Source organism: Arachis ipaensis, chromosome B3 (assembly GCF_059453495.1).
Source record: "Arachis ipaensis isolate K30076 ecotype BB chromosome B3, ASM5945349v1, whole genome shotgun sequence".
Lineage (NCBI taxonomy): Eukaryota > Viridiplantae > Streptophyta > Magnoliopsida > Fabales > Fabaceae > Arachis > Arachis ipaensis.
The window spans coordinates 1330779-1350011 of NC_142438.1; the positions used below are offsets into that span (position 1 = coordinate 1330779).

Genomic DNA, 19233 nt, shown 5'->3' on the forward strand with positions numbered 1-19233 from the left:
ATCGCGGGGTTGAAGTTGGCAGAAGAAGTCGGTGCAACAAAAGTGATGATATTTAGCGACTCTCAAGTAATAACCTCCCAAATAAATGGAGAGTATCAAGCCAAAGACCCGAATATGAGGAGATACTTGGACAAAACCTTGGAACATCTCGGGCGCTTTGCAGAAACCGAGGTCAGGCATATAACTCGGGATCTCAACAACAGAGCAGACGCCCTCTCCAAGTTAGCAAGTACCAAACCAGGAGGAAACAATAGAAGCTTGATCCAGAAATCTCTACAAGAACCCTCTGTAGTTAAAACAGAGGCCAAACAATATGTCCTTGAAGTCACCGGGTTGAACCTCGAGTGGATGAATCCCCTAGTTGAATACTTAAAATTCGACATCCTCCCCAAAGAGGAAAAAGAGGCCAAGAAAATTCAGAGGGAAGCACAATACTACACTCTGGTGAAAAATATCCTCTATAAAAGAGGAATATCAACACCATTGCTGAAGTGCGTTCCGACCTCAAGGACCACTGAAGTGCTAGAGGAGGTTCATAATGGGATCTGCGGAAACCATCTCGGAGCCAGGTCGCTAGCCAGAAAGGTAATCCGAGCTGGGTTCTACTGGCCGACCTTGCAGAAGGATGCCACATAATTTGTGAAGAAGTGCCAGCCATGCCAAATGCATGCAAATTTTCACGTGGCTCCTCCCGAGGAGCTCATCAGTATAACTTCTCCATGGCCTTTTGGAAAATGGGGGATGGACCTTTTAGGACCTTTTCCCCAAGCCCCAGGACAAGTAAAATACTTAATAGTGGGAATAGACTACTTCACAAAGTGGATAAAAGCAGAACCATTAGCCACCATCACCGCACAAAGAAGTTGGAGGTTCCTCTACAAAAATATCATCACCAGGTATGGAGTACCTCACTCCATCACCACAGATAATGAAACTCAGTTCACTGACTCAACCTTCAAAAGCCAGGTAGCCAGTATAAAGATTAAACACCAATTCACTTCGGTAGAACACCCACAAGCAAATGACAAGCCGAGGCAGCGAATAAAGTTATACTGGCAGGATTGAAGAAAAGATTACAAGAGGCAAACAGAGCTTGGGCTGAAGAGCTCCCCCAAGTATTATGGGCCTATCGGACAACACCCCAGTCTGCTACAGGGGAAACACCCTTCCGACTTGCCTATGGCGTGGAAGCCATGATACCAGTAGAAATCAACGAGCAAAGTCCAAGGGTGATCCTCTACGATGAGGTCGGGAGCATACGAGGGCACAGAGAAGAACTTGAACTGCTCCCTGAAATCCGAGAAAGGGCCCAGATAAGAGAAGCAGCATTAAAGCAAAGGATGACTACCAGGTACAACAAAAAAGTCATTCGAAGGAGCTTTGTCCCAAATGACTTAATCTTAATCAGGAACGACATTGGAGTCAATAAATATGGGGAGGGAAAGCTCGCTGCTAATTGGAGGGGACCATACAAAATTAGTGAAGTCCAAGGAAAAGGTTATTATAAAGTAACCGACTTGAACGGCACCGAGCTACCTAGGTCGTGGCATGCTTGTAATATGAAAAGGTACTACAGTTAAAAGCGAACTCTACTCCCTGATGTACTCTTTTCCCAACTTCATGGTTTTTTCCCAAAAAGGATTTTTTCTGAAGGGGGGTTTTTAACGAGGCATCACAATAGAGGCTAAGGGGCCATAAAATAGTCAAAAACCCTTAGTAGCAGTAAAGTACCTTTGCAAATAAATAAAGATCTTTTTACAATATCTCTTATAAATTCCTTCTCGACTTAAGCTCGACAAAGCGTGAAAATCCCATGAACCGACCTAGATGGTCATCAGGATAAAACGACGAGGTACAAGTCGGTGTAAAGAGGTTATAAAAGTAGATCGTGACAAACTCGGAAATCATCTGACTTATAAGTCGGAAAAACCGAGAAACAAAAAAATGCATCGCAAAAATAACCTAAGTCGTAAGAACTCAATAAATCAAAAATTTGAGTATAAGAAATACCAAAAAGAGATAAGAAAACCTATTGAAAACACCAAGGCAAAGGCTATCCCAAGTCCTCGCGAAAAGGACAGTCAGCCAAGGAAAAGGTTGTTTTCAAAGAAATGATCAAAAAGCCCTTTTCAAAACCTAAACAGAAAGGCATGCGCACAACCAACAAAAAAGATAACCTAAACCCTTATCAAAAAAAGGTATTTTTAAATATTTTGTTTACGGCCATAAAAGGCCAGCAAAATGTCAACAAAATGTCATCACAAACATAAAAAGAAAGAAAATTGTCTAAAAACAGGGGCCCACAGGCCGGACCCCCATATAGCCGTAATAAATTTTTAGTTAGGAAGGACATCACCACCAGAGCCGGGAAAAGTAGTCGGAACACCACCAGAGTCAGGAAGAGTAGTTGGAGCGCCATCAGAACCAGGAAGAGAAGTCGGAGCCATATCCATGGGAGACGGAGTGGGAGTTCCGGGAGCCTTCGAAGAACTCGGGGCATCTTGTGGTCGGGAAGGGGACTCCATTACTCTCTGCCTCCGAGTCTTCAGCTCGGACTCGGAAACAGGTCGGGGAGGAGAAACGATAGCCCCGTCGACCACAATCTTATCCGGGTCTAAAGGAGAGAGATCCAGGTCGGGAGCAAGAACCCCGACCTGTTCTTTGAAGATCCTCCACGCTTCTTTAGCCCCATCAGCAATGGAGTCCTCCAACTCCGCATAAGCATCCCGAGATCTCAACAAATCCTTCTTCACCTCCATGAGGTCTTCGAACAAACTTGTATAACTTTGCTGCGCCTTCTCCCTCAGGCCTTCCGCCATGGAACACTGGGCCTGCAACTTCCTTTCCCTCTCCCGGAGGCCATCCCTCTCCTCCTTCAATTTGGCGACCTCCTCCCTCAGCCTCTTCTCCCCCTCTTGATAAAAGAGAATCCTCCCCTCCAGCTCTTCAACCCTCAGGGATGAACCCAAAGAGCTAAGGGGAGTCTTCTAAAAAATATCCAGAAACTTCGTGCACACCCCTGCCGCCCTGATACTCTCCTGAGCCAGAATATTAAGGTGATTTCGAACAGAAGCATCATCCATACTTATACGAGTATGAGGATAGATATGCTTCCGAACAAACTGAGGCGCATCCACCTTGGCCTCACCTTCAAAAGAAGAGCTAGACTCTAAAGTCTTGCGCTTCTTCTTTTCTGGCTCAGGGGAAGATTGGGGAGGAAGGGACGACAGAGAAGAGGCTGAGGAAGAGATGACAATAGGTTGGGTGGGGGTCCCCAAGTTGTGAGAAGGGGGAGGGGAAGAAAGAGAAGAACCAGCTGCCCTGACGCCGCCGACTCTGGCGTGAGACCTCGCCTTGGCCTCCTGAACTCTCTGGTAAGATTCCCTGGAATTCTTCTTCGCCATCTCTATAAAAGCAATTAGGAAGCCAAAGTCAGTAAAACAAGTCCGAGAAAACAACCCTGATGACCATCAGGTCGGAAAATATGACAAATAAAAAGCTACCTAGTTGAGCCTGGACAAAGGTCGGAGACCCCTGGAGGAACCTTTTTGTATCCAGGTAAGGGGCTCTCCCCCATACTTCTCGGAGGAACTCCATAATGGCCGCCTCCACCTCATCCAAATTATCCAAACTATATTTTTCACAAGGAGATGCCTCTAGCCAGTATAGGGGAAAGCGAGGAGAAAAATCTTGGTCCAAGAAAAAAGGGTGGTGACCCTCCACAGATTGCACTTTAAAAAAGAAGTTTTTAAAATCATGGAAGGATTCGTCAAAAAGGGTAAAAACTCTCCGGCCTTGTATAGCCCGAAAAGACACCAACTGCTGTTTGTTATTTTGCCCACTAAAGGGCTTAGTCATATGGAAGAGGAAAAAGAAAATCTTCAAGGAAGTTGAAAAGTCTAATGCATGGCTGATAAATTGATAAATTTTCAGAAAACCCCAAGAATTAGGGTGAAGTTGGGTAGGAGCAACACGACAATGACATAAAATGGCTATCTCAAAGTCGAAAAAAGGAAGAAAAACGCCCAAATGGGTAATCAGGCTCTCATACATATAGAAAAAATGAGGGACTGCCTCAGAAGCCCTCCCAAAACAAACCTGGTCTTCCGGACCCGGGGCAACCAGTTCATATTTCGGCTCATCCTCATCAGAAGTACAAAGCCTATGACGTATGCAGAGATCGATAATATAGTCAGTATCCACCCAAGATTCTTCCCTAAGAACCGTACCGTCAACCCATGATGAAAGACTCTAAGGTAGACATCTTTTTTAAGGAAAGGGGGCAACAAATCCTACAAAGAAAAAAGGAAAGAAATCAAAATAAAGTCTCTGAGGGTCTGAGGCAGAAGTTTCCAAAACCAGCAGAATTGCTAAAACTACGGTCAACACTCCTCCGAAATAAAAACATACAAATGAAAACATTTGTAAAAGAGGAGAAAAGAAGAACTGACCTTTACTTCTGAAGCGACAGGAACAGCAGCAGTCGACCAAAGACAAGAACGAAGCTTTCTCCAGAACAAGAGTATGCAAATATGAAGTTTTCATAAACGAAACAACGAAAGAGAGGGAAAGTATTTATAAACACGCTAGGGGCATAATGGTAAAAACGGAGACAGTCATTAATAGGTGCACCATTACCAATGCAACTGATCCCCACGTGTGAATACGCGAACTCCTAACGGACACGACGCTTGATTAGACGCGACTGTGGAAAAATTCAAAAATCACATCAGTTCTGAAAAATCACGTCGGTTCCTCTGCAGGTCGGTTACAATCCCGAGTTAGAATACTCGAACCCAACTCCTGAAAGAGATTGGGCTCGAGTAGGGGCACTGTTCACACCCTGACCCAACGCTTAGGTCCAGGTCTAAAAGAAAGGCCCAATCCAAGGAATTGGCCCTCATTTTACATCGACTTTCCCCTAGAAGTCGGTTCCTACCACGACTTACTCTAAGGAAGTCGGGAACGAGGTTTAGCTGGCAGATAATACTAAAATAACTGCCCCTAAAATCTCTCAACTCACTTTCAGGAGCCATATCTCAACCTCCCTAAGATAAAGGGACGGTTATTCACCTTAGAAGGTGGAACTACTCCAACGGTGGTTATTGGCTCCCCACTATAAATACATTAACACTCCTCAGGTATCTCTAAGCCCCAATACTCTCTAAACCTGCTTACACCCTTGCTGACTTAGACATTGGAGTGTCTTTGCAGGTACCACCCCCATTCATTCACATACACAAGTCGGAAGGAGCCTCCAGCGTGCGAACCTGCTCGGAGACTACCGTCCTCTAACGATTGGGCCAACCACCAAATCCAGCCCATTAATCTCCGGTTACCTATCGTAACACTAGCGATAGTTTGACATTTTTCGCAAGTGATGAACTGTACTCTTAGGGTGTGTGTGGTTCAGGGATTAATTTTTATGTCTAGGAATATCATTACTAGGAATATGATTCTTTGGAATAATATTACCAAGTATATAGTATTCCTATGTTTGGTTTGTAAAAATAAAATCTATGGAATATTAATAATATGTCTAGGAATGTTTTAGTTTTTGTTTGGTTCATATTTAATATATTTGGGAATTGTGAATACTTTGTCCAAAATGCCCTTATAATTTTTAATTAGAATATTAATGATTAAATTTAGTAAATATATATAATAAAATATAAATATAATAAAATAAAATATTTTTAATTAAATTTTTTAGACTCTAATTTTTTAAATAAATATAAATATAATAAAATATTATTTTTATTTTATTTTTAAATTTACTAAAATACTCCTAATATCAAATATCTTTAATTAAAATTATTATTGATTCTATTTTTTTTTAATTTACTAAAATATCCCTAATAACAAATATCTTTAGTTAAATTATTATTGACTCCAAATTTTTTTAAATTTACTAAAATACTCCTAATATCAAATATCTTGGAGTGAAATTAACAAGGGTATTTTGATCTTTTTACTGTATTATACACATTCCATTATATTAGAATTAAAGATAACCAGGGAGGAGATGGGAATGAAATAGGTTGGATTTTGATTCTAGAGAATAAAACATACCTAGAAATAATTTTTTAAATCTTGAACCAAACATGGGAATAAGATATTCCCATCTCAAAATTTCTGAAAATATACTTGTATTCCCTCCAACCACACATAGAAAAAAGTTGATAACCAATGCTCAAAATTTTGTTCTAAAAAATATAGATTGGAAATTTGGAGTAAAATTCTAACCTAAGGATTTAATAAAAGTCATGTCTTTAAAAAGATATTTAATGAAAAAAAAAGGTGACATCTTTGTTTTTTCAATAGAAAAAGTCTATGGGGCTAGTAATTTTATTGCATTTTAGCCAGTATGTAACCAACAGAAAAAGGTGAGTCATTGGATAAAATCTCATACCAATTTCACACCATCAAATCATCATTGATGGCTAGTTAATGGCTACCAATCACAAATGTTGCTGGCCCTAGCATTATTTTTTTCAAAAAATGATCGAACCATAAAAGAAGTGTTAAAAGGATAAGGTTGCATAATAAGAGGAAAGCACGTTGCCACATTAACCTTTGTACTTTACTATAATTAAACAATTTAATCACCATACTTTTAGCTCATAATCAATTCCACAAATGGATTAAGAAAGATATTCTTCCATATCTAACATGAACATAATTATATATTAAAATTCTCTTGTATATAATTAAATTAGGTTGATTAAGTAGTTAGTTCATTAGTTTGTTTAAGTAAGTGTCGAGAATTCGAATCTCATCTTATACATGCAGTGATTTATTAATTAATTAACGACAGCTCTAATCATATTGCGACAAAATACCGTGAGAAATAAAAAAAAAAATCTCTTGTATGTGAAGCAGTACAAAATTCAAAATATGGTCCCTTGCACTAGTTATCTTTTTTAGGGTTGTACCTATCAAATAATTAATATTGATTATGATGCTATACCTATTGAGTAATTAGTTTACTTTAATGCAATATTAGTATTCGTTACCATTTCTCTCTTCTTTTCACAAATACCCACTAACTATGTCACCAATTATATAAATTAATTCGCAAGATCAAACCTATATGAATAGATATTATTCAATAAAGAAATTAAATTAGTTTCCTCTTCAAATCATTCCATGACTTTTAATATTACCACTCATGAACCCTAAAAATTTATATTACTACTATCAATTGATGAGTTTGTCATTTAATTTCATCTCTTTTCTTATTCAGTTCAGTATTTTCATTAATAGAAACAAGATTATTCGACAGTTGATTATTTTTGTCGAATTTAATAATTTTTTAAGAATTAAATTATTATTCGTTTCTTTTGAAATTATTTTTTTATCAGTAATAAATCTTGCAACTAACCTTTATTATATCAATAAGGCTTTTTTATTTAAATAAATTAAGAGAAGAATCAAATTACTCGATTCTCCTAAATGGATTTTAAAAATGTGATTTTCTTAAATCATATAATATATAAAACGTCCTAGGCTTTTGTGTTTTAAATAATATATGAATCATGTTATCCTGGGACGATTTATGCATGAAATGCAATGCTCAAAAATACATAAATCGTTCCAAGCTTTTGTGTTTTACAAAATGTATATAAATCGTCCTAGGCCACCATGAGTTACATTTTTTTATCCTAAAACTCATTACCCTAGCACGATTTATGTGTAACTAGTCACCCCTCAAAACTCATGTTATATTTATGTTGTGTATAAAATTTTTTATTTTTATTTAATTTTATTCCTATGAATTTTATTTACTTTTTATTGTAATTTTATTTACTTCTATAATATACTATTTCGTAAATCCTCTAAATTCGTTGAAGGATTTACGAACACTCTGACCTACTTTTTACTACTGAACGTTACACCCTTACTTTTTCATCAATTTTCTCTGATAATGAACTACAAAAATACATTCTCAGCCATCTTCCTAAAACTCTCAACTTAACTATGGATCGATATTCATGGTTCTCCTTTATTTATGACCTCTTTTAGCACATAAATTATTCCATAGTCATGAGCTTTGTGTTTTTTAATGTAAATCGTCCCAACCTAATGTGTCTTACCATAGTAATACATAAATCGTGCTAGGGTCTTGAGGGGTGACTAGTTACACATAAATCATGCTAGGACAATGAGCTTTAGGATAAAAAAAAATGTAACTCATGGTGGTTTAGGACGATTTATATACATTTTGTAAAACACAAAAGCCTGGGACGATTTATGTGTTTTTGAGCATTGCATTTCATGCATAAATCGTCCCAGGGTAACATGATTCATATATTATTTAGAGAAAAAGGACAAATTAGTCCCTAACTTTTTACCCCGCGGACATTTTAGTCCCTGACCATTGGAAAATACTTTTAAGTCCTGGCGTCCTTAAAAGTTGGACGGATCAGTCCCTCCGTCCATAAGCCACTGTCAGATCCAACGGAAAATGCTGACGTGGCTCCTCCCTCTGCTTACCTGGCATCACAGCTTCCCACGTGGCACATTAGTGGGATGGAGCTTTTGAAAAATGGAGACATAAGTCTCTGTCGCTCAAAACGACGTCGATTTATGTGTTACCCTCATCCTCAAATTCATATGAGACCTTCTTCAATGACACTGAACCTTGTTCTTCTGATGTCAATGGTGGTCACCAACATCCTCTCACTCTAGCACCTCTCTTCAACTCTCCAATCGCCAAAATCACCCCCTCTCCAGCTGCCGCTACTTCTCCCGAACCGTGCCGCACAAACCCTCATCCCTTCTCCCTCAAGCCCTTTCCCTTCTTCACTCCCCGTTTTTTCTGTAATTTGGGACCATTACCTCACAAATCCTTCGATTGCTTCCACCGTCAAAACCCTAACATAGGCTTCAACCCTTCCTTCGATTCGTCCAAGTTCACAACCTACAAGACCGACCTCGATCTCCCAATCTCGCAGCTCTTCCAGATTGCCAAGTCCGCAAAGTCAGTCATTTGGCTGGGCCTCGACGTCGGTGGCGGCACCGGGTCATTCACCGCCACGATGAAACTCTGCAACGTGACAGTTGTGACGACGACTATGCGCATCAGTGCGCCATACAGCGAGGCGATGGCGTTAAGGGGGCTTGTGCCACTTCACGTGCCGCTGCAGCAGCGGCTACCGATGTTCGACGGAGTGGTGGACCTTGTGCGGTGCGGGCGTGCCGTGAATCGGTGGATTCCGGTGACGATGATGGAGTTCTTGCAGTTTGATGTGGATAGGGTTTTGAGAGGTGGAGGGTACTTGTGGATTGACAGATTCTTCAGCAAAGGGGTGGACCTTGAAAAGCTGTATGCGCCATTGATTGGAAAATTAGGTTACAAGAAGGTGAAGTGGGCCACTGGGAATAAGACTGATGCTAGTAGTTTTTTTCTGTGCCTATAAGCTACATTGTGAATTTTGGCTGTGTACCTGAATTAAAAAAAAATTATGATCCACAAGTTATTCGAGTGAGTTGCAGCTGAGGCATATTTTTTATTCTCAGGGAAAAGAATTGATTTTTGTTGTTGATCACAAGGAACTAAATCTTGTATCTTTAGTGCATTTGAATACCATAGAATGAGCATATACTAGGGTGAAAAAATGCAGGCTGAGGCACAAATCTCAGTTATTCCGGATACTAACCTTAACCCGGAGAATGCTGTTTCAATCCGAAATGGGGATCTTGTTGTTTCCTCATCTATTTCAAATGCAACCACAACTCAAAAGTTCAGGTTGCTTGTTTACTTTCGTCCCTAATTTGTTTCATTATGACTTATGAGTGATGACAGGCTTTGATGATTAATATGTTTCATGGTTGAGAAGTATAGACAAAGGAAGATCGACGAACCTGCACACTATGTTCTTCAATGTTCTAAATCTAAATGTTTCGTTTCCAGTCTTTGAATTTTTTTTAGGTACAGGGACTTATTTGTCCAATTTTTTAAAGTACTCTTCTAGTCAGCAGTCCACATGTTAATCCGTCATGCCACGTCATCAGAACGGAGCCACGTCAGACTTTTCTGTTGGGTCTGACGGAGGCAATCGGATGGAGGGACTCATCTGTCCAAGATTTGTGAAGGTCTGGGATTTAAAAGTATTTTCAAATACTCAAGGACGAAAATATCTGCAGGGCAAAAGGTGAGGGACCTATTTATTTTTTTCTCTATTATTTAAAACACAAAAGTCTAGTACGATTTATATATTATATGATTTAGAAAAATCACGTTTTTAAAATCTATTTAGAGGAATCGAGTAATTTGGTTCTTCTATTAATTTATTTAAATAAAAAAGCCTATCAATAATTTAAATTTAAGTCTAATTTAAATAAATTAAAATTTAAAAGACCTAAATTAAAACACGATCCAAATCTCATGGACCATTTTGAATTTTAGTGCCAAAACACACTAGTGTCTTTGGTTGGATAATAAGGAGGAGAAAAAACACAGCCCTACTAGTATCTCTATATTGAATAGTATGTTTATCTAGGTTCCAAAATGACCAAAAAAATGAGAAGAATAATTAGGAAAGAGTAGGGTGAAATGTGGGGTTGAAAAATTGATGACAACGGACACTCAACTCTTTTAAAAGTAGTGACTTTAGCTTTGATTGTTCCCATTACATTTCTTCTTGTTTTTCTCAAAACTGGCCCAAACATATTTATTTACATTACAATATTTATGCCTTTCATTAATAAATCATCAACCCAACCCAATTTACATAGCTTAAAATACGCGTTTCCATGTCCCAATTTAGCACTCTAATAAATACTCATCTTTCACAGTTTCAACTTCTACTTACCAGCACTTTTCTCTATTGTATCTGTACCTATGCTATGTAATAAAAAAAAACAAGTGTAATTACTCGCGCATGGCACGGTGATAAGATTGAAATTATAATTTTAAATTATTTTTTAAAATTAATTTAAATTATAATAATTTGATTAATATAAAAAAATATAATATGTATTGTTTGTTTGTTTTAATCTAGTGTTAATTGGATTAACTATAAAATAGTTATTAATCGATTTTAATAATTTACTTTTTTTAATAAATCAGACATATATACTGAATGTGATAATAAATAATATAGTAATAGTTAAATCCACTAACAAATATATTGGCTATTATCACACTATAAAACAAATTAAATATAAAGGCTATTAGCACTTATAAATCTATAAAATCGCAGTGTCTTTGATTCGTGCAAAGGTTTACTTATCAAATAAACTTAAAATATGAACAAAAAATATTTATAAAATGGACCTAGCATCACTTGAAAGAATCATGGAAAATAATCAACTTACCTTATTATTTATGAGAACCATTTCTATGTAAATCGTCGTGTTCTTGGTATATATATATATATATATATATATATATATATATATATAATAATGGTTGTTTTTCTTAATATATACATATACATAAATAAAAAAATATATAAATTATATTTTGTTAAACTCTATGTTACCGGTTATTAAAAACATCTAAATTACATATATTAATTATTTTTTGTTATAATTATTTCGTTTTATATATATGATTATTTTTTATTCTACAATCGTGCAATAATTTTTTATTTTATATATATATATATATATATATATATATATATATTCCTCAATTCCAGCTCCATTCATACGCATATTAACAGTTTTTTTTAATAGTGATGTTTTAATTTTTTGTTTTCCTTTTTTACATGTATCTTTCTTTTTTTAAAAATAGTGATATTTTAATATTTTTTTAAATATATTTTTCTTAATAATTACATTACTAATCTGAAATATAAAATGAGAAAAAAAGGTGATATATATATCCAAGAAAAAAATAAACTTAAAAATAAAAAAAGAAATTTTATATTAAAAAATATAAAAATAATATATTCAAAAAGAATAGTCGTAATATATAAATTGAGTCAACCATTTAAATTTCTCTAAAACTAATTTAATCAAATACCAATATTAGAAATAAATTACTTAAATAATATTTAATCTATTCTAGTCCTTATTAAACACGTATAGATTAGAGTCATTCTCGTAACGACAACGAACTGAAACAACGTCGTAAGTTCGAACATTTAGAATTCGTGTAAATTCAGACCATTCCTTTGTTCTTTGAAAACCTTCTGTATCCCTGATAGAGTTGAATCGTAATTCCTTTTATGGAAAAAGAGTTACGGAGATGGCTTTGATGTGTTGGATACCAAAATCCAAAAAGTCACTATTTATATTTGAGTGTGACACTCATTAAATCCGAAAGGCCAAATAAAATAGTATCTCTGGTTTTATTCTCATTTAATTCTAAATCAAAAGTAATAATGACTTATTTAATTCAGCATTTATGATAATAAATAAGATGATCATTATATAAGTCATTTAATGTAAAATAGCTTAATTTATGATTATAATTAATATATGTATTGCCCATAAATAGATTAGAAAATAATAATTTCGTAATAAAATAATCATTCAATTTAAATTACAATTAATTGATTGATAGATAGAAATTATAATAAATGATATGATATTTAAATAATTAACCAAATCAATTAGTTGATATAATTAATTTATTATAATAAATTGAATTTAATGAGTTAGAAGAAATAAATCGAAAAATATCATCAGAAACATGTTACGATAGTTTAATCATTAAGTGCAGAAATTTAATTTTTGCAGAAATAATTTTATTTACAAATTATTATATTAAACACAGACTAAAAAAACACACTAAAAAATTTAAAAGCATCAATGGTAAAATATAACCTAAAAAAACACTTAAATTTAAAAAGAACATGTGATGAATTATAATAAATTTATATATAAGAAGTAAAAGTAAAATAAATAATTAAAAATAAAATAAAAAGAACAATTAAAAAAGTAAAAGAAGATAGAAAAGATAATATGTGGAGTAGATAAAAAATGTATTATTGTTAATAAAAAAATTTAGAGTAATTTAATATTATGAAATAACCTAAAATCATAATGTAATTTATTTTTAAAGAAATAATCAAGTATTATTGTTAATTATGAAATAACCTAAAATTATAATGTATTTTATTTTTAAAGAAACAATCATCCATTAATATCTATAAATAAAAACTATCGTCAAAATGCTTTGATTAAAAATATGAGGGGTTAATTATTAGTAATATATCAATTATATCAAAAAGTAAAAATATAATTATCCATATTTACACCATTAGAAGAATTACCATCATAAATAAAATTTTGTTAAAAAAAAAAAGAATAAAATTGCATACATAGTAAATTTAAAAAATAAATATGGTTAAATAATTATGCTTTATTTAATAAATAGTAAAAAATTAAATATTATAAACTATATTCTTTCAAAAGTAATCCTTTTAAATTATTATGTTTGGTATGGTTTATATGTATATCATTTAAATTGATATTATTTTTAATTATAATAATTATTTATCCTTAATAATTATTGTTAGAATTTAATAATTTTTCATGCCTTACAGTAATTATCTATAAAAAACATATATATCTTGAAAAAATTATTAAATAAATTTATTCTTTTTGCCTTATTTTTACATTAAAAAAATTTTTGTTTTGTCTTTTTTAATTGTTATTATGTTATTAGATTTGTTAAATAATATTAAAAAAATCTTTAAAAATAGAAATAGCGATGACACCTTGAATAATTAATCAATAGAATTAAATTTAAACGAATAAGATGATTCAATCAATTATACGAATAATAGCATATTTATAATTATTAATAATAAAAAATAGTCTCACTAATGTAAATGATCAATACAATAATTATATAAAAAATAACTAATTACATAATTGCATAATTTTCAAGATCCTATATAGTTAAATCTAATAAACAAATAAAAAAATATCTATATGATAATGTCCTAACATTTTAGCATACTATAAATCATATTATAAATTTATATATCATATGATAATTTCAAGTTAACTCTTTAAACACATTATAACATAAATCATCTAATAAAAAGATACACAAAATTAACAAATATCACATGGGTCACAATATACACTCTAAATTGTCACGATATTTCAAATAAAAAGAGCATCAATATAGAAAAATCAATGAATATAACTAAAATAAAAAGCAACAAAGAGAAACACACAAAAAATAATAATAAAGAGAATCAATAAAAACATTAACATATAAACCACATACACGAACAATGTATATATTAATTGTAAATCACAAAAAAATATATATATTTAAGAAGTACAAAATTATAGTAAGATTATTAAAACAAAATTATCGTAAGATTATTTATAGTAAGATTATTAAAACAAAATAGAATATTATAAAATAAAATTATAGTAAAATTATTTAAAAATAACGTAAAAATGGCACTTTTTTTTTGTTAATCAAAAACTAAAAGAAAAAAAAGTATGCACCTAATAATAAGCAATTAAAATAAACAAAAATTTTAAAAAAATATAAAAAATAAAATGTATAAATAAAGATAAAAGAAACAAAAAATAAATAAATTACAAAAATTGTACCTTAAACACGAGAGAGGGAGAGGGGGGAGGAAGAGAGGAAGAGAGAGAGAAAAAAGAGCGAAAGAGTAAAAAATATTTAGATTCATGTACCACAGAAAAATACTATATATAGACTTTAGTAAAATAAAAATAAATATGTAAATTATTTATTATTAAGATAATTTTTTATTATATACAGTAATTATGCATTATATATTAATTTTGTTAAAATTATATAACTTTATTATATCATAATTTGAATCATTATCTTCTATCATGATCAGAGAAATTTCGGACAATAAATAAGAATATTATACCTAATATACACAGATTGAAATAGAAAGGGAGTAGAGATATATTATCATGGACGAGTATAATAACTTAAAACGTTTGAAATAAATATCATAAGAAAATAGAATTATAACGGGTTAAAGTAATAAAAAAATAACTTGTACAATTATTATATGCTAATGCTAAAAATAATTTTACGTAACCCTATTATAATTTTTACGATTACCCGTGATAAATTATTATAATTTTAAGTTGTTACTTTATCCACGTGATAATTTCAATTTTATTATTATAATTTATTATTATTATTATTTTATTATTATTATTATTATTATTATTATTATTATTATTATTGAATAATGAATAAGAATTAAAATTATATCAATATTTTTATAATTAATATAATTAAAATAACTAAAAATATTCAAAATGGAGGTGCGTTATTAATATTATAAGATTTGATCATTTTATGATTAGAATCAAATATTCTTATCATGATTACCACGACCGGTGACATTATTATCATCATCATCATTATTATTATTATTATTATTATTATTATTATTATTATTATTGATTTGATATAATTATAATGAAGATATATTCTTAAATTGGTATAATTATATATTATACATTAAATATTAATTATAATATAATTATAATAAAGATATTTTTTATAAAATACTTTAGAAATTAGAATAGATGGAAAATTTCATGCATTTTGGAGGAAAAACAAACTCACGAGAGATCGACATATCACCTTTATTAGTTGGGAAAAAACCCAGTTTTAGTATATTAAGTAGAAGTAGATAAATAGATTTGGTAACCAAAAAATTTCGGCCATAATTAGCCAAAATTTTTTATAATATATTTTATTTACATTATTTAATAACAATTTTATTTTTTAGTCCATTCTTTTATTATTCCACTTATCATATTCTTATAAATTTTATTTATTAATGATATTAATTATAATATTATATTTTTTACTATTAGGCATTCTTGTAATCAATACTTAATATTTCTTTTTATAATTTGATTTTTATATTTAAAAATATAATAAAGATTAATAATAATAATAATAATTAATAACGGTTATAATTTATCATTGTAATTGATTCTTACTCTGCTCCTTTGCCTAATGGAGATACGATAATATCACATAAATTCAATAATTGTAATTGATTATTATCATAAACGCTTTTTTGTTTTATTATTATTATCATTATCGTTTTTTATTGTAATTAATTTTCTATTTTTGTTAAGTCATTTATCATCATTCAATGGAGAGATACAAAATCTGAAAGCTACCATAATATGATTTTGTTTCTGTTAATTCAATTATTTTCATTCAAAATTCACAACTCTAATACCATTGCAAGCACAATTAGAATATGTTAAGGAATTTTACAAGAAATCATCTTTATCATTACAAATAGTATGTCATTTGAATTCTACCTTAATACAGTATCTATGGTAAAAAGTGCTGAAGAATTTGAATAACAGATGGACTTACTCGACGAGGTTGTTGTCAATCAATCAATTTTCGAGAATATGAAAAACTACACTAGCTTTGATGAGGTATGGTAATAAACTGATTATTTTTTTTTTGTGTGTGTTTTATGTGCATTTATATTTATATTGTATTAACTAAGTTCATACACATAACATTCATACATTTATATACATAACATCCATAATTACATACAACTAACATCTAAAAATTAAATTCATGTTTATTAGATATTACATCCATACACATATCATTTTTTAGTTATTGCTTAAGTAACTATAAAATTAACACAGATGTTTTTAAATTTTATCATAATTGAATTTAAAAAACGTCAAATTCTTAAATTAATTTATTCAATTGATAAATTTACTCATAACATCCATAAATTCATACACATAACATACATAATTTCATATTAATAACATCTATAATTTTGTACTCATAATATTCATAATTTCATACATATGATGTCTATAATTAATAATTTTTTATAATCAATATTATAAAATTTTAAACTATACCTCTTATTGTATTCTTCAAATTATCTCATATGTGTACTAATAGGTCATGATTTTAATTATTTTAATATTTTTATTTAATATTTGTATGTATGCTTTTTTATTGATTTTAATATGACGAGTTCATAATTATTTTTAAAATTTATTTTTTAATTTTTTAATTTTTAATTTTTAATTTTTTATCTTTTAATTGTCTATATGTAAAATATAAATTATATAGTAAAAGTTGTTAAAAATTTTTAATTTAACTTCCATAATTTTTGCAGAGAATTATTGCATTTTAATGAATAATAATGTAATTGAGAGATGTTAGGAATTTGATTTGGAAAAAACTGAAATTGATTTTAGAAAGAACATTAATTAATCCAAACATGTAGTAAAATGATAGATGATAAGAAAAATAAATAATAAAAAATTATATATCACTTGTTTATCAAGAGAATAAAATTTTTTACGTAATTTTTTTATATTATAATTATTCTTTGGTTATCTAGCACTCTTCTATAATAATATATCTCCTATTTTGGTGATAAAAAGTAAAAACAACTACCAAACATAAAAGGTAAATTAAATCACCATATGACTTCATTGTACCATCCATTTGACTATGCTTTATTTTTTAAATTATTTAGCATTGATACATACACAATAGCTACATGGCCTACAAATACAAAGAGTGCTCACCTACATATTTACTATATTACATATAATCTAAAATACTTCATATATATTAAAAATAAAAAATCAAATTAATCAATATATATATATATATATTTACATTTTTTTAACTAAATAATTAGATACCAAAATGTCAAATATGTCATGATAAAATAATTAAATGTTGTGTAATAAATAAATAACCAAACTTATTTTTAGTAATATAATAAAAAAATATAAAAGATCGAATACGTATTTGTATACATAATAGTTAATCGGTGACAATTTTTTTGTATGCATGTAATAGAAAAATACTATTTATATATCAAATATTTGTTACGCCCATATATATAAAAATACAGTTATTATTAATTAGTTGTGTATTTAAATTATTTTTTAATTAATAAAATAAAAAAAATATATTTTATTATTAAAAAATACTAATGTGAAAATGATATTTATTAAAAAAGAGTAACATATAGCAGAATTGCACGGAATATAATTATTATATTAATATATAAATAGGAGACCACGCCACAAATGGCATATCAATGACGTGGTTTTGGAAAAGAAAATTTCCAAAACAAACTTAAAATTACGGAAAAAGAGATATTAGATATACAAGGAGGTTCAAGAATTTTGTTATGGAATAAAGGGTAGTATTTAGGTTAGAAATGGGTAAAAAAAGTGTATTTACATTTTAGTAGACGTGTCAGATGAGAGGTGTATTACACAGGGCGTGTTACATTCATCACGCAGGGGGCATGGAGCACACGTGGCGAGGGCTGGTTGGCTGAAACTGGTAGTACGTGGGAGACGTGCTGAATCACTACGCAGGGGACGTGTTGACACGTGACGACGTTTGGTTGGTTGAAGCTGGTAGCATGTGGGGCGTGTTGAATGCTCACCTCTATATAAGGCAAAGTTCGGTACCATTTTCATTCCGAAGAAGAGTATGTTTTGAGTGGTCTTTGAGTGTCGGTAGTGTAATGGAGGGTACCGTAAATTTGGTAGTGTATCGCAACGGTGAGATAATACGGAATACTCATGAGGGAGTGATGTTTGTGTGCCAGAATTCATTTTCGTTTGTGGTTCCATGCACCATGGCGTTAATGGAGCTTCAGAATGGTCTCTGTCAAAGCATGGAGAACTGTATGTTAACGAGAGTGAGCAGAATTCTGTATCGGAATCCTGTTGTAGTTTTGGTGGTCTAATACAGTTTGATATCATACCGATCACTGATGAAGCAAGTATGCAGAATCTGACATCTAACGTATCTCCTAATGGACTCTTTAGTGTCCAACGGCTCCGCGTCTCTAATACGTCGAACCCAACCCAGCTTTATATAGGATTTCGAAGAATGATTGACTACTGGTTCACGATCGAATATTGCGATGCTCTGGCTCTGCAGGAAGTCGCTACTACTATCAGTCCATCCACTCACAGGCTCTCCATTAATGGGTAAGCCAAATATATGAACGACATTTTTCAATGTCACTGTAACCTCACCCACCGGCAATACAAAAGTGTGAGTTTCTGGCCTTCACCTTTCAACCAGAACAGCTAATAAGGGGTGAAATCCTCTTTTCACCCCAATTCTAGATACGTAGTAGAATTTCGTGACGTGTAAGTAGTTTTCGACCATCAAGTTCTACGTCTGTGGACGGACCAACAAATTCCTGTTACTCTGCATCAACAAAAATATATTTGTTAGATTAAATAAACAATAAATATTTATTT

General features: G+C 31.4%; 1 protein-coding gene and 1 pseudogene across 1 annotated transcript; one reads left to right on the forward strand and one right to left on the reverse strand.

Moving 5' to 3' along the window:
* Positions 1-2336: 2336 nt before the first annotated feature.
* LOC148569645 (uncharacterized) lies at positions 2337-2822 on the reverse strand. Its single transcript, XM_088508526.1, has one exon. It carries the CDS (start codon positions 2817-2819, stop codon positions 2337-2339), a length of 483 nt encoding a protein of 160 aa, XP_088364652.1. The 5' UTR covers positions 2820-2822.
* A 5158-nt stretch (positions 2823-7980) lies between these two features.
* On the forward strand, positions 7981-18958 carry LOC107632415 (putative methyltransferase At1g29790 pseudogene; annotated as a pseudogene).
* Positions 18959-19233: the final 275 nt, after the last annotated feature.

Coding starts and splice junctions, on each gene's coding strand:
- LOC148569645 (XM_088508526.1), bottom strand. CDS start 2,819: ATGGCGGAAGGCCTGAGGGAGAAGGCGCAGCAAAGTTATACAAGTTTG.